Raw genomic sequence first — 25,347 nt, 5'->3', positions numbered from 1 at the left:
ATTATCCTACAGTAGAGATTTGGAATAGTAGCAGATCTACATAATGCATAGACACAAACCAAATCAGGCAGCCAAAATGGGAGAAAAAAAATCCTAAATTAAATAACAAGGGAATTCTCTGGAAGAGCTAAACTAAATGGAGATAAGAAATTTCTAATCTATAGAGTTCAAAATAATGATAGCAAAAATGCTCACCAGCATGAGTAAAGATATAGTAACTATGAAAAAAAGACCAGTCAGAAATAAAAAATGACATAGTACTAATAAAGAACAAAGTGAAAAAAATACACAGCAGATTAGGGGAAGGTGAGGATCAGTTCATTGAATTATAAGACAGGGTAGAGAAAATCACTCAATCAAAGAGTCAAAAAGAAAAACAATTAAAAATAATAATTGAAGAGGTTAAGGAAGCTGTGTGGCAACATGAAACATAACACTATTTGCACAATAGGAATGCCAGAAGGGGAAGAAAGTGAGCAAGGGTATATAACATGTTTGAAGAAATAATGGCAGAAAAATTCCCTAACCTGGTGAAGGAAAAAGTCACACTAGGTCAGGAGGCACAGAGAGTCCCAAGCAAGAAGAAGCCAAACAACCCCACACTCAAACACAACATAATTAAAATGCCAAAATTTAAAGACAAAGAATCTTAAAGGCAGCAAAAGAAAAGAGATTTGTTAGCTACAGAGGAGTTACCATAAGGCTTTCAGATGGTTTCTCATCAGAAACTCTACAGGCCAGAAAAGAATGACATGAATATTCAAGATAATGAAAAAGCAAGGATCTGAAACCGATATTATTATATCCATCAAGGCTATGATTCAAAATACATGGTGAAATACAGAGCTTATCAGACAAAGAAAAAAAAAAGACTAAAGGAGTACATCATCACCAAACCAACACTGCAAGAAATACTAAAGAGACAGCTGTAATGAGAAGAAGAAATAAAGAGAGAGAAATAGGCATACAGAATTAAAATGAAAATAAATAAGTACTTATAAATAATAACCTTAAATGTAAATGGGTTAAATGATCCAATCAAAAAAACATAGGGTAGCTGAATGGGTAAAAAAAAAAAAAAAAAAAAAAAAAAATGATGCAATTATATGCTATATACAAGAGACCTACCTGGTCACAGGGATGACTGTTAGCCATTCCTGTTTGCTCCACTCTAGTGATTCCCTAAGACCCCTCCTCATCCAATTTACAACCACACCAAGCTGCGTGCAGCAGCTTTTGCATATAAATGGTCTTTCCTTGCTCAGGCTAAAATCTCTCAAAAAGACTGCAGCTGGGTCAGGAAGCCCCAAACCTATCAATAAAAGGCCCAACACCTGGCACCAGCACCAGCTTGACTTGCTTCAGAGATGGTCCTCATCTCGGTTCTTCCAAACTGGATACAAAGAGGAAGAATCTGAAGATCTCTCTGTAGTTCCTTTTGGGTGGTCCCAAGCAGTGGCTGACTCTGCACTCCCTGGATATCCAAGAGCCAGTGCACCCAGTTGTCAGTATCAGATCATACCAGATTGCAACTCTACATATCTATAAGTGATGTACAAAGGATGAGAGTAAAAGGAGGGAGAAATTTGTCTATGCAAATGAAAATGAAAAAAATTGGGGTAGCAATACTCATACTTGACAAGATAGACTTCAAAATGAAGGCCATCACAAGAGACAATAAAGGTCACTTCATAACACTAATGGGATAGATCCAGCAAGAGCTTGCAACCATGAGAAACATATATGCATCCAATACAGTAGCACCTAAATATATTTTTAAAATAAAAAACACTTCTAGAGGACCTTAAGGGAGAAATTGATAGCAATACAATCATAGTAGGGGACTTTAAACCCTGCTGACTTCACTGGTTAGATCTTCCAGACAAAAACTTAACAAGGAGGAGAACAAGATGGCAGCAAAGGCAAACCCCATGCTGCCTCCCACAACCACATAAAAATTACAACTAAAATATGAAATAATCATAATTTCTAACTGCTAGAAATCTGGCTGAATGGAAGTCCAACAACTAGAGAAGTAAAGAAGAAAATACACAGAGACTGGTAGGAGGTGTAGAAGCCTGGAATGGGCTGTTCCAGCACCCACATGTGCCACTTTTTTTAATCCAGAGAGAGACCATCTCTGTGGAGGCTGCACAGAGGGGCAAGAGGTCCCAGCCCTACACCAGACACCCAGCTCAGGACCCCAGGGCTTAGAAAAGAAGTCACTGTAACTATGAGCAGTAAAAACCAGTGAGGATAGAGGCTACTAGGGACCAGCTGCTCTACTTAAAATGCCAGCATACAAACGGAACTTACAAGGTCTGCTTCTTCTGAGCTCCAGCGCCAGGGCAAGGATCTGAGGGACACAAACACATCCAAGGAGGAACTGGATCATCTGGCATTGGGCCAGGAACTTTGAGGCAGCTTTCTCCCAGACGGAGGTGCTTGCATGGGTCATCATTCCAATGTTGAGACCTTCTGGGTTGCAGGGCTGACTGGCAGCCATTTCTGTTTGCTCTGCCCTGGTTATTCCCTGAGACCCCGCCCCATCCAATTTGCAGCCTCACCCAACCTGAGGGCAGAGGATTTTGCATATAAATGGCCTATCCTTGCTCAGGATAATATCTGTCAAACAAGCTGCAGCTGGGTCAGGGAGCTACAGACATCAATAAAAGGCCCAAGACCTGGCATCAGCAGCAGCCTGCCTTGCTTAACAGCTGGGCCTCGTCTGGGCACTTCCAAAGCTGATACAAAGAGGAGGAATCTTCAGATATTTCTATAGCTCTTGTTGGGTGTCCCCAGGAAATGGCTGACTTTGCACCTCCCTGAATACCCAAAAGCCAGTGTGCCCAGTCAGAGTGAGACCATACCAGATTAAAACACATCCATAACACTCAAGGGGCAGACTCAGTGAGCACCAAAGCCCCACTGAACCAAGTCCTGCCCCATAAGGGTGTCTCCTGCATAGCAGTTCTCCCACTGTAGTTGTAGCTGGTCCTCATAGCCAATTGGCCTGGAGGTCAATTCCTCCCAGTGACACCAACAGTAATCAAAGCTCAACTACAACAAGACTTTCACACAGCCCACAAAGGGGTGCATCAAGAGTGTCCACCTCAGGTGATTGGGGAGGCTGAACCACTGGACCTTATAGGACATCTACTACAAAAGGCCACTGTCAACTCAAGGAGACATAATAGCTCATTTTCAATACATAGATACACATACAGGGGACTAGCTAAAATGTGGAAACAAAGAAACATGTCACAAATGGAAGAAAGCAAAAATATTGAATATAGAGTTCAAAATCACTGTTATAAGCTTACTCAAGAACCTTCTAGAAACCTTCAAGGGAGTTAGTGAGACTTTCAAGGATCTTAGTGAGAATGAGAGAGAAGGGGGGGGGACCAGTCAGAAATTAAGTATACACTGACTGAAATAAAGAATAATAGACAGAGATGCAATAGTAGTCTAGATCCGTGGTTGGCAAACTGAAGCTTGCAAGACACATGCAGCTCTTTGGCCCCTTGAGTGTGGCTCTTCCACAAAATACCATGGCCTGGGTGAGTCTATTTTGAAGAAGTGGTGTTAAAAGAAGTTTAAGTTTAAAAAATTTGGCTCTTAAAAGAAATTTCAACCATTATATTGTTGATATTTGGTTTTGTTGACTAATGAGTTTGCCGACCACTGGTTTAGATGATCCCAAGAATCAAATAAATGATTTGAAATATGAGAAAGCAAAAAACACCCAACCAGAAGAGAAAAAAACAAACAAACAGAAAAACACACACAATAGAATCCAAAAATATGAAAATAGTGTAAGGAGCCTCTGGGACAACTTCAAGGATACCAACATCCAAATTATGGGGGTGCCAGAAGAAGAGAGAGAGTAAAATATTGAAAACCTATTTGAAGAAATAATGACAGAAAACTTCCCCTGCCTTGTGAAAGAAATAGACTTACAAGTCCAAGAACCACAGAGAACCCAAACAAAAGGAATCCAAAGAGGACCACATCAAGACACATCATAATTAAAATTCTAAGGGTTGCCAAAACTAGTTTGGCTCAGTGGATAAAGTGTCAGCCTGCAGACTGAGGGGTCCCTGGTTTGATTCCGGTCAAGGGCATGTACGTTGGTTGTGGGCATATCCTCAGTGGGATGTGTGCAGGAGGCAGCTGATGGATGTTTCTAACTCTCTATCCCTCTCTCTTCTCTGTAAAAAATCAATAAAATACATTTTAAAAAATAAAAATAAATAAAATGCCAAGGGTTAAAGTCAAAGAATATTAAAAGCAGAAAGAGAAAGACAGTGAATTACCTATAAGGGAGTGCCCATACAACTGTCAACTGATTTCTTAACAGAAACTATGCAAGTCAAAAGGGAGTGATAAGAAACATTCAAAGTGATGAATAGCAAGGACCCACAACCAAAGCTATCATATAGAGTTGAAGGTCAGATAAGAAGTTTCACAGACAAGAAAAACTAAAGGAGTTCATCCCCAGCAAACCAGCATTATCTATATATTAGGGGCCCAGTGTAAAAATGTGTGCAGTTTGAAAGGAACTGTGGGCCATGAGGCTTCGGTAGGCACAGAGGTGGGTCTCAGCCCATCCTCTGTGCCCCTACTGCTGTGGCCCCTGGTCCCCTGTCTTCTGGCAACCGCACTCCCTCTGTTGCCACTCCCATGTGTTGATGGTGCCAGCCCCACTTGCACCTACTGACAGCATGGAACAATTGGGGCCAGCACCAGCAGTGGGTGCAAGAAGCAACTGCTGCCCCATTGGCCCCTGAGGAGCAGGGGCAGGTGGAGAAGCCCTCAGGGGCAATCAGGGCTGGCAGCTGCCTCTCATACCTACTGATGGTGCAGAGTGATCAGGATCAGTGTCGGGTACTGGAAGTGGGTGTGAGCAATGGCTCTAGCACTGGCCGCAGTGCAAGTGGGGCCAGCGCTAGTAGTAGGTGTGAGTGGGGCCCACGCTGGCAGCAGGTGCAAGCACTGGATAGGACTGCGACATGCGGGAGCAAAGAATTTTCAGTAACCACCATAAGCTTGCCCTGATGACATCGACTGGTGCCCTGCCTTGGTGTGGTGCCCCACTCACCTGTTTTACCATCCCGCCGCAGCCAATGTCCACCATGTTCCACACACACCTCCTGATGGTCAGTGCATGTCATAGTGACCAGTTGTTTGGTTATTCAGATTGTTCCGCCGTTTAGACTATTTGCATATTAGCCTTTTATTATCCTATATAATAAAGAGGGAATATGAAAATGGCAAATGGACCATCACTCCACCACAAGGATGGCAGCACACACAGCGGAGGCAGGGGTTTCCATAACACAAGATGGCTGCACCCACAACAGAGGCCAAGTTTCCATAAGGAGCCTTAATGAACAATCAGCACAGACCGGAGGCTGCGCCCCTCCCCCCGCCCTTGTGGGGCTTGACAGGGGACCTCAGGCCATGACCCCCACTCTGGCACCCAGTTGGAGAACCAGATGCTATGCCCCCTGCCTAGCAGGGCTTGACAGGAGGCCTCAAGATATGACCCCCACCTCAGTGCTGGACCAGGGGACCTAAGGCTGGTTCCCCTGCCCCAGCACCAGGCTGGGGACCTCAGGCTATGCCCCATGTCCTGGTGTCAGGATGGGGGACCTCAGGCCACAACCCCTGCCCAGAAGGCTTGGCGGGGGACCTCAAGGTGTGCCCCTTTCCCCAGGGTTGGGCCAGAGGACCTCAGGCTATGTCCCCTGCCCAGAGGGCCTTGATGGAGCACCTGAGGCTGAACCTCCCTTCCTGGCAGGGCTTAACAAGGGTGGGACTAGCCAGGTCTGGATCTAGCCCAATGGCAGGGGTCTGGATGGGTCTGGCTCTCACATGATTTTGAGGCACACATGGATGGGCGGGGACTTGACTCTGGGTCCCACAGCACACTCCAGAATCAGACAGGAGAAAGAATTTCATATACATTTTACTAATTTTCTTTCATCTCTGACACTATTATATAGAAAGGGCAAATATCAATATTGAAATATTTCCTCTAATTAATCCCCTTTTAATGTGCAGAAATTTTGGGCACAGGGCCACTAGTATAGAATATAAAAGGCTAAGTGACTGACCATGTGTCCATCTGACCGACCAGCATAAAAGACCAACTGGCATAAAGGATGGCATGCTTTATGTTATAGATGTGAAAGAGAGGTGAATATAAGTGTGAAGCCACACAAATATTTGTTAGATTACTATAGAAACATCACTGTCTGTCAATGCATCAAATGTTTTCACTTACAATTTTTGGCAATATGATCAAAAAGATCAATACTATTTTATAGCAATATGCTCATTAATGGTACAAAGTGACATAGTCACATTATTAAATAAACATCAAATTGTGATGCTTCAAATAAAACAAATCAAAAGTGTATGGAATTGTTGAATGACAAGCATCTTAAAGGCACAAAACATGGCCAAACACATTTACAATTCAATCTAAACAGTCAACGTTAATATTTGAAAATATTTCTAAACTGGAAGCCCAGTGCATGAAATTCATGCGGGGGGAGGAGGGGTTGCCCCTCAGCCCAGCCTACACCCTCTCCAATCTGGGACCCCTCGAGAGATGTCCAACTGCTCATTTCCCTGCTTGCCTGGTCCCCCCCAACTGCCCTCCCCTACTGATCCAGTCACCTCTAACTGCCATCCCCTGCCAGCCTCATAGTCCCTAACTTCTGTCCCCTGCTGTTCTGCCCCCCCCCCCGCAAACTGCTCTCCCTGGAGGCCTGGATCCCCCCAAACTACACTCTCCTCCAGGCCTGCCCCCCCCAACTTCCCTCACCTGCAGGCCTGGTCACCCCTAACTGCCCTCTCCTATAAGTATGGTCCCCCCTAGCTGCCCTTCCCTGCAGGCCCAGTCACCCCCAACTACCTCCTCTTACTGCCAGGTCACCCCTAACTGCCCTCCCCTGCAGGCTTGATCACCCCCAACTGCCCTCCCTTGCAGGCCTGCCCCTCCCCCAACTGCCCTTCCCTGGAGGCCCATTCACCCCCAACTTACCTCTCCTGCAAGCCTGATCCCCCCAACTGCCCTCCCCTGCTGGTCATCTTGTGGCAACCATCTTCTGTCCAATGGGGGCAGACCACATGGGGCAGCCATCTTGCATGTTAGAGTGATGGTCAATTTGCATATTGCTGTTGTATTAAATAGGATAAATTATATAATGTTTAATTTTTATTAAGGTATTATATCTGTACATATCTTACCATTGCCCCCCACCCCACTCCCATACATGCCCTCACCCCCCAATGTTTTGTATCCCTTGGTTATGCTTATATGCATATATATAAGTCCTTCTGTTGATCTCTTATCTCCCCCACCTCTCCCTAACCTTCCCCCTGTAATTTGACAGTCTGTTTGATGCTTTACTGCCTCTGTATTTATCTTTTTGTTCATCAGTTTATAATGTTCTTTATTATCCACAAATGAGTGAGATCATGTGGTATTTTTCTTTTATTAACTGGCTTATTTCACTTAGCATAATGTTCTCCAATTCCATCCAGGTTGATGCAAATTGTAAGAATTCCTTCTTTTATGGCAGCATAGTATTCCATTGTATAGACGTACCATAGTTTTCTGATCCAGTCATCTGCTGATCGGCACCTAGGCTGTTTCCAAATCTTAGCTATTGTAAATTGTGTTGCTATGAACATTGGGGTACATATATCCTTTCTAATTGGTGTTTCTAGTTTCTTGGGATATATTCCTAGAAGTGGGATCATTAGGTCCAATGGGAGTTCCATTTTCAGTTTTTTGAGGAAACTCCATACTGTTCTCCACAGTGGCTGCACCAGTCTGCATTCCCTCCAGCTGTGCATGAGGGTTCCTTTTTCTTCGCATCCTCGCCAACATTTGCCATTTGTTGATTTGTTGATGTTGGCCATTCTGACAGGTGTGAGGTGGTACCGTATTGTTTTGATTTGCATCTCTCGGATAACTAGTGACTTTGAGCATGTTTTTATGTGTCTCTTGGCCTTCTGTCTTCTTTGAAAAAGATTATATTTAGGTCCATTGCCCTTTTTTTTTTATTGGATCATTTATCTTTCTTTTATTAAATTGTATAAGCTGCCTATAGATGTTGGAGATTAAACTTTTACCAGTGATAACATTTGCAAATATGCTCACCCATACATTGGGCTTTCTTGTTTTATTGATGGTTTCTTTTGCTGTAAAAAAGCTTTTTATTTTGATGTAGTCCCATTTGTTTATTTCCTCTTTAGCTTCAATTTCCTTAGGGGCAGTATCAGTGAAGTTCTTTCGGCATATGTCTGAAATTTTGCTGAGTATGGATTCCTCTAGTATTTTTATGGTTACCCATCTTATGTTTAAGTCCTGTATCCATTTTGAGTTTATTTTTATGTATGGTGTAAGTTGGTGATCTATTTTCATTTTTTTTTGCATTTATCTGTCCAATTTTCCCAGCACCATTTATTGAAGAGACTGTCTTGACTTCATTGTATGTCCATACCTCCTTTGTCAAGTATTAATTGAGCATAGTGGTTTGGGTCAATATCTGGATTCTCTATTCTCTTCCATTGATCTATATGTCTATTCTTGTGCCAGTACCAGGCTGTTTTGAGAACAGTGGCTTTGTAATACAGCTTGAAATCTGGTATTGAGATCCCTCCTACTTTATTCTTCTTTCTCAGGATTGCTGTGGCTATTCGAGGTCTTTTTTTTATTCTAGATGAATTTTTGGAGAGTTCTTACTAGGTCTGTGAAATATGCCGTTGGTATTTTAATGGGGAGTGCATTGAATCTATAGATTGCTTTGAGTAGTATGGACATTTTAATGATGTTGATTCTACCAATCCATGAACATGGTATGTACTTCCATCTGTTTACGTCTTCCTCTATCTCTTTTATCAGTGTCCTGTAGTTTTCCACATACAGATCTTTTACCTCTTAGTTAAGTTTATTCCTAGGTATCTTAATTTTTTTTGGTGAGATGGTAAATGAGATTGCTTTTTTAGTCTCTATGTAAGTTCACTATTGGTGTAAAGAAATGCCATAGATTTCTTGGTGTTAATTTTGTATCCTGCTACATTGCCGAATTGATTTATTAAGTCTATTAGTTTTTTTTATGGAGTCTTTCAGGTTTTTTATGTACAATATCATGTCATCTGCAAATAAGGACAGTTTTACTTCTTCTTTTCCAATTTGGATGCCTTTTATTTCTTCTTCCTGTCTAATTGCAATGGCTAGTTCTTCCAGTATTATGTCAAACAGGAGTGGTGAGAGTGGGCATCGCTGTCTTGCTCCTGTTCTTAGGGTAAATGATTTTAGTTTTTGCCAATTGAGTATGATGTTAGCTGTGGGTTTATCATATATATCTTTTATTATGTTGAGGTATGATCCTTCTATTCCCACCTTGTTGAGAGTTTTTAAGAAGAAACAATGTTGGATTTTATCAAATGCTTTTTCTGCATCAATTGATATGACTACAGGATTTTTATCTATCAATTTGTTTATGTGATGTATCATGTTTATCGATTTGTGGATATTGTACCATCCTTGCATTCCTGGGATAAATCCTACTTAGTTATGGTATATGATCTTTCTAATGTACTGCTGGATCCGATTTGCTAGAATTTTGTTGAGGATTTTGGCATCTATGTTCATGAGGGATATTGGCCTATAATTCTCTTTCATTATGTTGTCTTTATCTGGTTTTGGTATGATGGTGAAGCTGGCTTCATAGAAGGAGCTTGGAAGTGTTCCTTCCTCCAGAATTTTTTTTAAATAGTCTGAGTAGTATAGGTTTTAGTTCTTCCTTGAATGTTTGCTAAACCTCTCCTGTGAAGCCATCTGGCCCTGGGCTTTTGTTTGCCGGAAGCTTTTTGATGACTGCTTCAATTTCTTCCATAGTTACTCACCTATTAAGCTGCTAGATTCTTCCTGATTGAGTTTTGGAAGGTTATATTTTTCTAGAAATATGTCTATTTCCTCCAGGTTGTCCAGTTTGTTGAAATAGAGTTGTTCATAGTATTTTTTAACTATCCTTTGTATTTCAGTGGGATCTGTTGTTATTTCACCTCTTCCATTTCTGATTTTGTTTATTTGGAACCTCTTTCTTTGATTTTTGATGAGCTTGGCTAGAGGTTCATCAGTCTTGTTTATCCTCTCAAAGAACCAGCTCTTGGTATTCTTGATCTTTTGTATTGTTTCTTTAGTCTCTATGTCATTTATCTCCGCTCTGATTTTTATTATTTCCTTCCTTCTGCTCACACTGGGCTTTTCTTGTTTCGATATTTCTAACTCTTTGAGTTGTAGGGTTAGGTAATTTATGACCATTGTTTCTTGTTTTTTGCAGTAGGCTTGTAGAGCTATGAACTTCCCTCTCAAGACTGCTTTTGCTGTGTCCCATAGATTTTGGATTGTTGTGTTTTCATTGTCATCTGTTGCCATGATGTTTTTTATTTCTTCCTTGATCTCTCTGGTTACCCAGTCATTGTTTAACAGCATACTCTTTAGTCTCCATGTGTTTAATTTCTTTGGATTGTTTTTATTGTAGTTGATTTCCAGTTTTATGTCACTGTGATATGAGAAGATGCTTGGTATGATTTCTATCTTCTTGAATTTGAAGAGACTTTGCCTATGTCCCAACATATGGTCTATCTTTGAAAATGACCCATGTGCATTTGAGAAGAATGTATATTCTGTGGATTTGGGGTGAAATGTTCTGAAAATGTCAATTAATTCCATCTGGTCTAGTGAGTCATTTAGGATTGATGTTTTTGTTGATTTTTTGTTTAGAGGATTTTTCCAATGGTGATAGTGGGGTATTAAAATCTCCTACTATGATTTTATTGCTGTCAATCTCTCCCTTGATATCCTCTGGGAGGTTTTTTTTTTATTATTATTATTCATTTGGGTGCTCCTGTATTGGGTGCATATATGTTTACCAGAGTTATTTCTTCTTGTTGGGTTGCTCCCTTTAGTATTATGAAGTGGCGTTCCTTATCTATTATTATGTCCTTCACTTTGAGATCTAATTTGTCAGATATATCAATAAATATTGCTACCTCAGTTTTTTTGTTTTTTTGTTTTTGTTTTTGTTTTGTTTTTTCATTTCCATTTGCTTGAAAAACGTTTTTCCATCCCTTCATCCTCAGTCTGTGTTTGTCTTTTTTTTCTGAGTTGGGTTTCTTGTAGACAGCAGATATTTGGGTCTTATTTTATTATCCAATCCGTTGCCCTATGTCTTTTGATTGGGGCATTTAATCCATTTACATTTAAAGTTATTATTGATAGGTACTTATTTGTCACCATTTTTATTCTTTACACCAGTGTTCCTTCTTTGCTTCCTATTTCTTTTCTTTTCTTTTTTTTATAGCAGACCCTTTAGCATTTCTTTCATTGCTGGTTTGGTGGTGATAAATTCCCTTAGTCCTTTTTTGTCTGTGGAGCTCCTGATTTCACTTTCAATTTTGATTGATAGCCTTGCTGGGTACACTATTCTTGGCTTCAGACTTTTCCTTTGCATGACTTTGTATATTTCATTCCATTCCCTTCTGGCCTGATGAGTTTCTGTGGAGAAATCACTTGCTAGTCTGATGGGATTTCCTTTGTATGTAACTTTCTGTCTCTCTCTGGCCACTTTTAACATTCTTTGTCATTGTTGTTTGCCAATTTAACTATAATGTGCCAAGGGTTCATTTTGCTTGGGACTCTGTGAGCTTCTTGGATTTATGTGGGGGTTTTTCTTCCCTATATCAGGGAAGTTTTCTGTCATTATTTCCTCAAATGGGTGTTCTATTCCTTGCTCAGTTTCCTTTCCTTCTGGAACCTTTATAATACGGATGTTGTTTTGTTTCCCCATAGTTCCCTTAGGCTCTCCTCCTGCTTTTTTTTTTTTTTTTTCTAGAAGCTGCTCTACTTGGTAATTTTTTCCCACCATGTCTTCTAGCTCACTGGTATGGTCCTCCATTTCTTCTGGTCTACTCTTGATGCTTTCTATTGAGTTATTTACAGCAGCTATGTCATTTTTCATTTCTTCTTGGTTCTTCTTCATTTCCTCTTGGTTCTTACTCATATTGTTAAATTTGTCTTCCATTCTTTTTTTTTTTTTAAATATATTTTATTGATTTTGTACAGAGAGGAAGGGAGAGAGATAGAGAGTTAGAAACATCAATGAGAGTGAGAGTCATCGATCAGCTGCCTCTTGCACACCCCCTACTGGGGATATGCCTGCAACCAAGGTACATGCCCTTGACTGGAATCGAACCCGGGACCTTTCAGTCCCCAAGCCGACACTCTATCCATTGAGCCAAACTGGTTTCAGCATGTCTTCCATTCTTTTCAGCCACCTGATGACCATTTATCTGAATTCTTTCTCTGATAGGTTGCTTTCCTCTATTTCATTTACTTCCTTTTCGGGTGATGCTTGCTTTTCTTTCATATGCAGGCTGTTTCTTTGTCTCCCCATGGCCTTTCTTCTCCAGATGTCTGGTTATGTAGTTCTCTCTCTCCTTTCATGGTGGAGTGAAGAACTCCTTTGAATCTGCATGTTTGCATCAATTGGGGTTTGGTGGTTGCTGCAGTTGTGGATTTGAGGCTTCCAATAAGATCCACTTTCCCCTTCAAGATGGTGCAGTTTCCACATCCAAGCCCGTAGCTCTGGGAGGGGATCCAGCAGCAGTGGAAGGTGCCTGGTAATGGGACCCTGTCCAGCAGTTCCCCACCTTTTCCTGGAGTTTAGTTGTCCCTTAACTTGCCAACAAACACTCCCCATGTGACCCTCAGCTGTTCTTTCTTTCTGCTCTGAGACAAGGCTTGGAACAAGTCTCTTTATTCCACCACCATTTTCTGAATCCCCTAAAACCCATTCCTCTGCACCGAGTGGAGTGGCAGAAAGACGAAAGCTTCAGGGTGGCCGCTTGTCCCACACCATGGCCAAGAGTCCGGCTAACCCGCAGCCAACTCTTCAGACGGCTGAGAAGTCAGCAGCCCTGCCACACAGCCCATAATGTTTAATTTTCTATATTTTTAAAATATTTATAAAAGTCATTAAATTAAAAAATGAATATTTATATGTGTGCATTACATATGATGCACACTTGCAATTTAAAAATAAATGTTTACTTATGCATGTGCTATATTTATAAAGCTCTCGCTGGTGCCAATCACATGCATGTGTTTCAATCTGTCATTGTCAATCTTAGATTTGGCTGTTTTAGTTGACATTCAACATAAACCACCTCTCAATTTATTCATCAGTTTTCAATAGCGGATACATTCTTTATCTTTTATTGTTATTTTATTATCTTTTAATATTAGTAGCAGTAGTATTATATTTTAACTAGAGGCCCTTTGCACAAGATTTGTGCACAAGGGGGGGGTGTCCCTCAGCCCAGCTTATACCCTCTCCAATCTGGTCCCCTTGAGGGATGTCTGACTGCCCATTTAGGTGGGATCAGGTCTAAACGTATAGTCAGACATCCCTTTCACAATCCAGGACTGCTGACTCCCAACTGCTCACCTTCCTGCCTTCCTGGTTGCCCCTAACCACTTCTGCCTGCCAGCTTGATCACCCACTGACCACTCCCCTGCCAGCCTGATTGATGCCTAACTGCTCCCCTGAAGGCCTGTTTGTCCCTAACTGCCCTCCCCGGCAGGCCTGGTCACCCCTAACTGCCCTCCCCTGCAGGCATGGTCCCTCCCAACTGCTCTCCCCTGCAGGCCCTGGGTCCCTCCCAACTGCCCTTCCCTTCAGCCCTGGTTGCCCCCAACTGCCCTCCCCTGCTGGCCATCTTGTGGTGCCCATATTGAGTCAACATAGGGGCAGGATCTTTGACCACATGGGGGCAGCCATCTTGTGTGTTGGAGTGATGGTCAATCTGCATATTACTCTTTTATTAGATAGGATAGAGGCCTGGTGCAAGGATGGGGGCCGGCTGGTTTGCCCTGAATTGTGTCCCAGATCAGGGTTTGGGTTCCCTTGGAACATGGGGCGGCCTGGACAAGGGGTCTCTGGTGGTTTGCAGGTCGGCCACACCCCCTGGCAACTCAAGTGGAACCTCTGATATCTGGGATTTATTTATCTTCTACAATTGAAACTTTGTAGCCTGTAGTGGTGCCAAGACTTCTGTTTGCTCCGTGGTGGCAGCCATTTTTGCTGGGATTTATGTATCTTCTATAATTGAAACTTTTTAGCCTTAAGCCAAGGCCTGGGTTGGCCTGGGTCAGCCTGGGTGTGCGGAAAGCTTGGCTTCCTCCATCACCTGGGGCAACCCTAGCCTCCTGCTTTTTCCAGCTTTGTGGCTGCCATCATTTGTTTGGATTTATATATCTTATATTATTGAAACTTTGTAGCCTTCAGTGGAGGCCTGGACCAGCAGGTGGAAAGCTTGGCTTCTGCCATTGCTGGGGAAACCCAAGCCTCCCTCCTGCTCTCTGTGGCCGTAGCCATCTTGGTTGGGTTTATTTGCATACTCGTACTGATTGGCTGATGGGTGTGACTTGTGGGCGTGGCTTGTTGGTATAACGGAGTGATGGTTAATTTGCATATTACTCTTTTATCAGATAGGATAATTTTGATTTGTTTTAAATATATATACATAGCAAATAATTTTATAATACTACTAGTGGCCCAGTTCATGAAATTCATGTACATTAAAAGGGGATTCATTAGAAGAAATATTTTATTATTGCTATTTGCCCTTTCTCTATAATAGAAGTGTCAGAGATGAAAGAAAATTAGTAAAATGCATATGAAAATCTTCCTCCTATTCGAGTCTGGGGTGCACCATGGGACCCAGAGTGAAGTCGTCCCCCCCCCCCCGCTCAAAAACCCACGTGCACCTCAAAATCGTGCAAGACCCAGACCCAGCTGGCCCCCCCATTGGGCTAGATCTAGACCCGGCAGATCACACCCTTGTCAAGTTCCACCGGGTTGGGGGCACAGCCTCAGGTCCCCAGCCTCAGGTCCCCCATCAAGCCTCACCAGGAGGGGAATGCAGCCTCAGTTCCTCTGTCAAGACCCACTGGGCAGGGGTCGTAGTCGGAGATCTCCTGTCTGAGGGCGAGAGGAGCAGCCTGAGGTCTCCTGGCCCAGCACTGGGGTGGGGGGCACACCTTGAGGTCCCTGATCAAGTTCCGCTGAGTGGGGGTGCAACCTGAGGTCCCCCATCCTGGCACCAGGGCAGGAGGAGCAGCCTGAGGTTTCCCATCAAGCCCATTGGGAGGGGGCATGGCCTGTAGTCCCCTGTCAAGCCTTGTTGAATGGGGACATGGCCGAGGTCCCCCAGCCTGGTGCCAGAGTGGGGGTTGCAACCTGAGGTTCCCTGTCAAGCCCCATTGGGAGAGGGGCATGGCCTGAAGTCACCCATCAAGCCCTGCCAGGTGGGGAGTGTGGATTGATGTCCCCCAGCCTGGTGCCAAGGTGTGGGGCACAGCCTGAGGTCGCCTGTCAAGCCCCATGGAGGTAGGGGGTGGGGCCACAGCCTCAGGTCCCTGCTGATTGCTTGTTAAGGCTCATTAGGGGAACTGGGCCTCCACTGTGGGTACAGCCATCTTGTGTTATGGAAACCCCATCTCTGCTGTGGGCACTGCCATCTTGTGTTATAGAAACCACTGCCTTAGCTGTGGGTGCTGCCATGTTTGTGGTGGAGAGACAATTTGCATATTCCCTCTTTATTATATAGATATTATATATAGTATGTGCACAGGTAATTTTTTTTGCAGTAACATAATTACCACACAAATCTTTCTTCTAATTCCCTAATATGAAATGTTGAAGGGTACTCTTTAAGGAGAGGAAGAAGAAAAAGATTTTTAAAAATGAACAAAAATAGCAACATATACATACCTATCAACAATTGAATATAAAAATCAAAATAAAGGAATAAGAAATTTAATGAACAGAATAAACTGATAAATAAAATTGAATCAGAGGCATGGAAATGGAACAGAATGACAATTCTCAGAGGGAAGGGGGAATGGGAAGGTAGGAAAAAATTAAAGATCTTATATGCATATATGCATTACCTATTGACAACGACACTAGGGTGGTGAAGGCCTGGGGTGAGGCAGGACCCTGGTGGAGGGGGCCTGTGGAGGATAAAAAAGAGGGATCTGTAATAATCTGAACAATAAAGTTTTTTAAAAAGCTACCCAGTAACAAAACTGAAAATCTGAAGAAAAAAAAAAAAGTATAACAAGGAAACTATAAATGACACACTGGATCAGATGGATTTAGTTGAAATTTATAGAACATTTCACCTCAAAGCTGCAGAATGTACATTCTCAAGAACACATGGTACATTTTCAAAGATAGACAACATGTTAGAGCACAAAGAAAGTATAAACAAGTTTAAGAAGACTGAAATCATATCAATATTGAAATCAGATAACAATGAAATGAAACTATAAATCAACTACAATAAAAACACACAAAAACATTCAAACATGTGAAGGCTAAATAGCATTTTATTAAGCAATGAATGGGTTACCAATGAGGTCAAGAAAGAAATAAAAAACTTCAAGAAAATTAACAAACAACAGCCCCAAATCTTTGGGATATAGCAAAAGCAATCCTGAGAGGGAAATTCATTGCACTACAGGCCACCTAAAAAAAAAAAAAAAAAAAGAAAGAAAGAAAAGAAAAAAGAATTACGAACTATTTAATCCTACAACTAAAAGAATTAGAAAGAGAACAAGAAAAGCCCAGAGTTAGTAGAAGGAAGGAAATAATAAAGATTAGAGCAGAAATAAATGACATAGAGCCTAAATAAGATACAAAAAGTCAATGAAACCAAGAGCTAGTTCTTTTAAAGGATGAACAAATTTGATGAACCATTAGTAAGACTCATCAAGAAACAAAGAGAGAGGACCCAAATAAATAAAATCAGAAATAAAAGCAAAGAAACCACTGACACCACAGAAATACAAAGGATTGTAAGAAAATATGATGGCTCTGGCTGGTTTGGCTCAGTGGATAGAGCATCAGCCTGTGGACTGAAGGGCCCAGGTTCAATTCCAGTCAAGGGCACATGCATGGTTACAGCTCAGTCCCCACTGAGAGGGCATGCAGGAGGCAGTTGATCAATGATTGTCTCTCTCTCTCTCCCTTTCCCTTTCTCTCTGAAATAAGTAAAAAAAAAAAAAAAAAAAAAAAAAAAAAAAAAAAAAAAAAAAAAAAATTAAGAAAACACTATGAACAACTATATGCCAGCAAGCTGGACAATATGAATGAAATGGGAAAATTCCTAGAAAAATAAAATTTTCCAAAACTGAATCAGGAAAAATCAGAAAACCTGGATAGGCCAATAACAACTGATGAAATAGAAGCAGTAAGAAAAATCTTCCAGCAAACAAAAGGCCTGGTCTGAACGGCTTCACAGGAGAGTTTCACCAAACCTTCAATGAGCAACTAACACTTATGCTCCTCAAACAATTAGAAAAAATAAAAATGGAAGGAACACTTCTAAGCTGTTTTTATGAGGCCAGCATTATCATAATTCCAAAACCAGATAAAGACACTACAAAGAGCCCTAGTCAGTTTGGCTCAGTGGATAGAGCATTGGCCTGTGGACTAAAGGGTCCCGGGTTTGATTCTGGTCAAGGGCACATGCCCGGTTGCAGGCTCAATGCCTAGTAGGAGATGTGCAGGAGGCAACCAATCATTGATTCTCTCTCATACTGATGTTTCTCTCTCTCACTTTCTCCATTCCTCTCTGAAATCAATAAAAATATTTTTTTTAAAAGACACTACAAAGAAAGAGAACTACAGGCCAATATCCCAGATGAACATAGATGGTAAAATCCTCAACAAAATTCTAGCAAATAGGATCCAGCAATACATTACATTACAAAGATCATACACCATGACCAAGTGGGATTTATTCCAGGGATGCAAGGCTGGTACAATATCCACGAATCAATAAATGTGATACATCACATTAAAAAATGAGAGACAAAAATCACATAATCATATCAACTAATGCAGAAAAGGCATTTGACAACCAGACAAGAAGAACAAATAAAAGGCATCCAAATTGGAAAATAAGTAAAATTGTCATTATTTGCAGATGACATGATATTGTACATAGAAAACCCTAAAGACCCCATCAAAAAAATACTAGAATTAATAAATAAATTCGGCAATGTAACAGGATATAAAATTAACACTCAGAAATCAATTGGCATTTTTATATACCAATAATGAACTCTCATAAAGAGAAATTTAAAAAGCAATTCCATTTACCATTGCAAGAAAAAAATTAAGACACTTAGGAAAAAAATTTAACCAAGGAGATAAAGGACCTATACTCAGAAAATTACAGGATGCTGACAAAAGAGCTAGAGGAAGACATAAACAAATGGAAGTATATACCGTATTCATGGATTGGTAGAATCAACATCATTAAAATGTCCATACTACCGAAAGAAATCTATAGATTCAATGCACTCCCCATTAAAATACCAATGGCATATTTCACAGACCTAGAACAAACTCTCCTAAATAAGTAAAAATCATATGGAATTAAAAAAGACCCCAAATATCTACAGCAATCCTGAGAAAGAAAAACTAAGTTGGAGGGATCACAATACCAGATATCAAGCTATACTATAAAGCCACTGCTCTCAAAACTGCCTGGTACTGGCACAAGAACAGACATATAGACCAATGAAACAGATCAGAGAACCCAGAAATTGACCCAAGTCATTATGCTCAATTAATATTTGACAAAGGAAGGAAGAGCATACAATGGCATCAACACAGTTTCTTCAATAAATGGTGTTTGGGAAATTGGACAGATACATGCAAAAAAAAAAAAAATGAAACTAGACCACCTAATTACACCATATACAAAAATAAACTCAAAATGGATAGACTTAAATATAAGATGGGAAACCACAAAAGTCTTAAAGAAGCAATAGGCAGCGAAATAGCAGACATATATCCCATTGTGTAGTATTGCTAGGGCAATATCTTTACTGCCACAGCTCCTAGGCCAATGGAGACTAAGGAGAAAATGAACAAATGGGACTACATAAAAATAAAAAGCTTCTGCACAGCAAAAGAAACCATAAACAAAACAACAGGAAATCCTTCTGCATGGGAGAACATATTTGCCAATTTTATATCCGAGAAGGGCCTAATCTCCAACATTTATAGAGAATTCATACAACTTAACAAAAGGAAGATAAACAACCCAATAAAAAAATGGGCAATGGACCTAAACAGATACTTTTTGAAAGAAGACAGAAGGAAGGCCAAGAGATATATGAAAACATGCTCAAAGTCACTAATCATCTGAGAGATGCAAATCAAAACAACAGTAAGATATCACCTCACTCCTGTCAGAATGGCTATCATCAACAGATCAACAAAGGAAAAGTCCTGGTGAGGACGTGGAGAAAAAAGAACCTTCTTGGACTGCTGGTGGGAATGCAAAGTGGTGTAGCCACTGTGGAAAACATTATAGAATTTTCTCAAAAAATTAAAAATGGAACTCCCATTTGACCCAGTAATCCTACTTCTAGTAATATATGCCAGGAAAACAGAAACACTAATCAGAAAGGATATATGCACCCCTATGTTCATAGCAGCACAATCTATAATAGCAAGATTTGGAAACAGCCTAGGTGCCCATCAGCAGATGAGTGGATTAAAAACCGGTAGTACATCTACACAATGGAATACTATGCTGCTGTAAAAAAAAAAAAAAAAGGAATTCTTACCGTTTTCAACAGCATGGATGGAACTGGAGAGCATTATGCTAAGTGACATAAGCCAGTCAGAGCAAGATAAATATTACATGATCTCACTCATTTATTGAATATAATGAACAACATAAACTTATGAACAAAAACAGATCCAGAGACAGGGAAGCGTTGATCAGATACTCAAACCTCAGAGGGAAGGTGGGGTGGGGAGTAAGAGATCAAACAAAGGACTTGTATGCATGCATAATAGAATAACCCATGGACACAGACACTAGGGAGTGAGGGCATGTGCTGGGGGAGTGGGAGCGGATAGAGAGAAGTCAATGGGGAAAAAAGAAGACATATGTAATACATAAAGAATTTAAATTAAAGAAATAAAATAAAATACCAATGGCATATTTCACAGACCTAGAACAAACACTCCAAAAATTTATATGGAATTAAAAAAGACCCTGAATAGCTTCAGCAATCTTGGGAAAGAAGAACAAGTTGGAGGAATCACAATACCACATATCAAAGTAGACCACAAAGCCACCATTCTCAAAACAGCCTAGAACAGGCATACAGATCAATGGAACAGAACAAACAAACAAAAAAATTGACCCAAGCCACTAATGAACCAAATAAACTTATAATCAAAAAGAGACCCAGAGTCATAATAGTATGAACGGACTATGGAACTTCAGAGGGAAGGCAAGGGAGAGTGGGTTGGAAGAAATCAACCAGTGAACTTGTATGTATCTATGCATAACCCGTGGACATGGACAATGGAGTGGTGAGGGCCTCGGGGAAAAGGGGAGGATGGGAGTGGGCTGGAAGAGGTTAAAGGTGGAGGGAAGGAGGACCTATGTAATACTTTCAACATTAAAGCTTTAAAAAAATGGATTGAAGACATGAATATAAGATATCAAACTCCTAGAAGAAAATATAAGCAACTCCTAAAAGAAAACATAAGCAGTAAGCTCCTTGACATCTGTCTTGGTTATGATTTTTTTGATTTGACACTAAAAGCAAAGGTAAATAAAGCAAAAATAAGCAAATGGGGCTACATCAAACTAAAAAGCTTCTACACTGCAAAGAAACCATCTACAAAATGAAAAGGCAACCTACTGAATGGGAGAATATTTGAAAATTACATATTTAATAAGAAGTTAATATCCAAAATATATATATATTTTTAAAAACTCATACAACTCAATACATCCCATTAAAAATGGGCTCAGATGCCCTAGCCAGTTTGGCTCAATGGGTAGAGCATTTGCCTGTGGACTAAAGAGTTCGATTCCAGTCGTGGGCACATGCAACCTCATAAATATCAGTGAAATGCAAATAAAAATCACAATGAGATATCACCTCATTTTGTTAGAATGTCTATTATCAAAAAGAGAAGTGAAAACAAGTGTTAGCCAGTATGTGTTGAAAAGGGAACCCTCACCATTGAGTGAGGCTGTGTCGCGTAACCTAATGTCGGAGTGACAGTTGGATGCAGGCGCGGTACTGCGGGTCCCTATTGCTGCAGCCGCTTGTCAGTGTGATGAAGATTGGCACCCAGGCCATAGAACCTGTTCCTCACCATCTGCTCTTTACCGGGACATGCAGCTCTGCTCTGCTAGTTGCTCAGATACCATTTGCTTTTTGTTTTTTTAATTTATATTCGTATTACTTTTTTATTTTTTTTACAATTTAATTTCAATAGTATTTTTATATTTTACAGTTTTATTTCACCCCCTTACATTTTAGGTTATTAATTATACAGCTTGAATTTTTATTAATTAATTTTTTTCTTAAGGTATCACATATTTGTCCTCAACCCCCCACCCTCACTCATGCCCCCACGTCCCTATTGTCCTTGACCACTGGTTAGGCTCATATGTGTGTCAACTAAAGGACTTAAGTGCACAGATATGAGCCTAACCATTTGCTTTTGACTCAGGATGATTTGATGTCTTATAATAAACTTAACCATGACATTGGCTACACAGACATTAAGCATAGACAGTTATCAAGATGGGCAACAAATACAAGTACCCTGTTTCCCCAAAAATAAGACAGGGTCTTATATTAATTTTTTCTCCCAAAGTTGCGCTAGGTCTTATTTTCAGAGGATGTCTTATTTTGGGGGAAACACGGTAGTAACAGAGTTAAAAACAGAGCAAGATCCCAACTGCTCTGAACCTGATGTGGAAGGAGTGAGCCCTTCCCCTGTGGGGTCCCAGACACTGATGGATGAAGATAAGCAGGCCATTTATAGGCATCCACTGTTTCCATTATTAGCTTTGGTGTTTGAAAAATGTGAGCAATCCACCCAGGGCTCAGAAGGCACACCTTCTGCCAGTTTTGATGTGGACATTGAACATTTTGTAAGGAGCAATCGAAGGAATGAAAACCCTTCTTTTGTGAAGATCCAGAAACTGACAATTGAATGGTCAAAGCAATCCGAGTTTTACGTATTCAACTTCTTGAGCTGGAAAAGGTTAACGAACTCTGCAAAGATTTCTGCAGTCAATATATTGCTTGTCTAAAAACGAAAATGAACAGTGAAACTCTCTTAAGTAGAGAATCTGGAAGCCCGTACTCCCCTGTCCAGTCCCAGCAGATTCAAAGTGCCAACTTAGGCACTCTCAGCCCCCAAGGAATTGTGGTGCCTGTATCCACGCTGCAACAGGGGGATGTAACTATGGCAACAGTGGCAGGTGGTACAGTTTATCAGCCTGTTACAGTCACCACTCCTCAAGGCCAAGTAGTGACACTGGCGTTGTCACCTGGGACAATCAAGATCCAGAACTCGCAGCTTCAGTTAAAGTTAAACCAAGATTTGAGCATCTTGCATCAAGACAATGGCTCATCCAAGAACAAGAGGGGAGTTGTGCCAAAGCATGCCACCAGTGTGATGCGGTCCTGGGTCTTTCAGCACATAGGGCATCCCTACCCAACAGAAGATGAGAAAAAAAACAGATTGCTGCTCAGACAAATTTGACACTATTCCAAGTTAACAACTGGTTCATCAATGCTAGAAGATGAATTCTTCAGCCGATGTTTGATTCTACTTGTTCAGAAACTCCAAAAACAAAGAAGAAAACTGCTCAGAACAGACCAGTTCAGAGGTTTTGGCCTGACTCCATTGCATCCGGAGCCACACAGCCACCACCCAATAGGCTCACCATGTCAGAAGGAGCTGTTGTGACGATCACCACGCCCGTGAGCATGGACATGGACAGCCTCAAGTCTCTGTCCTCAGACGGCGCTACCCTGGCCATGCAGCAGGTCATGATGGCGGAGCAGAGTGACGACAAGCAAATAATGTAAATAAATAATGTAATTAATTAATGTAATTAATGTACACCATGGTGACTATAATACTGTATTGTACATTTGAAAGTTGCCGAAAGAGCAAATCTTAAAAATTATCGTCACAAGAAAAAAATTTTGTGATTATGTTACATGACAGATGTTAACTAGACTTATTGTGGTGATCACTTTGCAATATATAAAAATATAAAATCATTATGTTGTATACCTGAAACTAATATAGTGTTGTGTGTCAATTATAATCTCAAATAAAAAAAAAGATTCTGGTATCCTCTGGTTGTCTTTTTATTGTTTTTGCGTAATTAGTCAAGGCTCGTGTCCTCTAAAAATGGTATAATTGTCCAGGAAGTGGTGCTTGAAGATGTCATAAATTTCAGAAAAATGGCCACTAGTATGGAAGATATCAGAGTCTCAACTCTGTCACTTCCAAGCTGTTTGACCTTAATCAAAATCCTTTACTGCTATCAGCTTTGGTATCTTCATTTCTAAAATGAACTTAATGTCTTCTCTACCACACACAATTGTTGTAAGGATTAAAGTGTAGTAGCATATTATTAGGATTAGCACTCTCATGCTGCAGGTAAATTCCCATTTTGTAGGCCACTACGTGTGTACTTTAACACTGGTGTCCTCTCAGTGCCTATGATGGGTATCTGCTGAAAGCCACCTTTGAAAGAAACTGAGTTCAGAGGCCACACTCAGGGATGGTTCAGGCTCCAGGTAGAGAGAGGTTGAGTCAGGGGTATGTGTATGGCACTAAATCTCAGAAAGGGAGATTTGAAAACTGTGTGCTCAAATCTTAGAATTGGAACTCAAAACTGATCAATGTTGTTGTCTTTCATGTCTTTCAGGTGCATGATGACTGTAGGCGTTGGTTTTCCAAGGAATGTTGGTTTGGGCGCCACCGAAATTCCATCATTCCTCCAACCGCCCTAACCGACCCACGAGGGGATGGTGAGTAGTTTAACTTTAATCTCAGAAATATACTGGGGAGGAAGGGGAGGTGAAAAGATTGGAGAAAAGGACTGTAATTAAATTATTCTCCTCAGCCAGTCAAATATTTCTGAGGAGTAGGAATGTGCATATGTGTAGAGATAATTCATTTCTCTTAAGACCTTTGGGATGGTGAATGTTGATATTTATGGTGTATATGTATGTGGGTATATTCTCTGTAGTCTCTGTCACATCAGCCTATGCAAAAGCAATCTTGTGGACATAAGTATTTACCTGGTTATGAATCTGCCTAACATTGCTACATTTCAATCTACATTGCTACCCAATTTTAATCAAATTGTTCAAAAGATTCTCTGGACAAACTTGGCCTTGCTCAAATGCAGATGCTCCTAACTCTGGAGAAATGCTAAATGGGGTTGCCAGTGTTTCTGTTTTCTTGGGATATATTCATAGAAGTGGGATTACTGGGTGAAATGGAAGTTCCATTTTTAATTTTTTGAGGAAACACCATACTGTTTTCCACAGTTGCTGCACCATTCTGCATTTCCTCCAGCAGTGTACTAAGGTTCCTTTTCCCCGCATCCTCGCCATTACTTTGTGTTTGTTGATTTGTTGATGATAGCCATTCTGACAGGATGTGAGATGGTACCTCACTGTTGTTTTGATTTGCATCTCTCAGATGATTAGTGACTTTGAGCATGTTTTCATATGTCTCTTGGCTTTCTGTATGTCCTCTTTCAATAAGTGCCCATTTTCTTATTGGGTTGTTTATCTTCCTTTTGTTAAGTTGTATGAGTTCCATGAAAATGTTGGAGATTGGGCCCTTCTCGGATATAACATTGGCAAATATGTTCTCCTATGCAGTGGGTTTTCCTGTTGTTTTGTTTATGGTTTCTTTTGCTATGCAGAAGCTTTTTATTTTTATGTAGTCCCATTTGTTCATTTTTTCCTTAGTCTCCATTGCCCTAGGAGCTGTGGCAGTAAAGATATTGCTATGACATATGTCTGATGTTTTGCTGCCTGTGGATTCTTCTAAGATTTTTATGGTTTCCTGCCTTATGCTTAAGTCCTTTATCCATTTTGAGTTTATTTTTGTGTATGGTGTAATTTGGTGGTCTAGTTTCATTTTTTGCATGTATCTGTCCAATTTTTCCAACACCATTTATTGAAGAAACTGTTTTGATGCCACTGTATGCTCTTCCTTCGTCAAATATTAATTGAGCATAATGGCTTGTGTTGATCTCTGGGTTCTCCAATCTGTTCCATTGGTCTATATGTCTGTTCTTGTGCCAGTACCAGGCAGTTTTGAAAACAGTGGCCTTGTAATACAGCTTGATATCTTGTATTGTGATCCCTCC

The 25,347-nt window shown here is 40.8% G+C and overlaps 1 protein-coding gene and 1 pseudogene across 2 annotated transcripts in view; both read left to right on the top strand.

Moving 5' to 3' along the window:
* The window catches only part of DGKK (diacylglycerol kinase kappa), a gene marked incomplete at both ends in the record, with an annotated part of 129,038 nt that overhangs the window by 62,435 nt on the left and 41,256 nt on the right, over window positions 1–25,347 (top strand). The window contains one exon of the mRNA XM_084870818.1: window positions 23,887–23,989. Coding sequence (XP_084726944.1) covers window positions 23,887–23,989 — 103 coding nt within the window. The remainder of the gene's footprint in view (window positions 1–23,886; window positions 23,990–25,347) is intronic.
* LOC311615375 (homeobox protein PKNOX1-like) lies at window positions 21,778–23,032 on the top strand (annotated as a pseudogene). Its single transcript has one exon. The product of its transcript is annotated as a homeobox protein PKNOX1-like (transcript).

This window comes from Pipistrellus hanaki, assembly GCF_964339955.1.
Source record: "Pipistrellus hanaki genome assembly, chromosome: X".
In the NCBI taxonomy this organism is placed as follows: Eukaryota; Metazoa; Chordata; class Mammalia; order Chiroptera; family Vespertilionidae; genus Pipistrellus; species Pipistrellus hanaki.
This window is presented reverse-complemented; position numbering and strand designations above follow the sequence as displayed.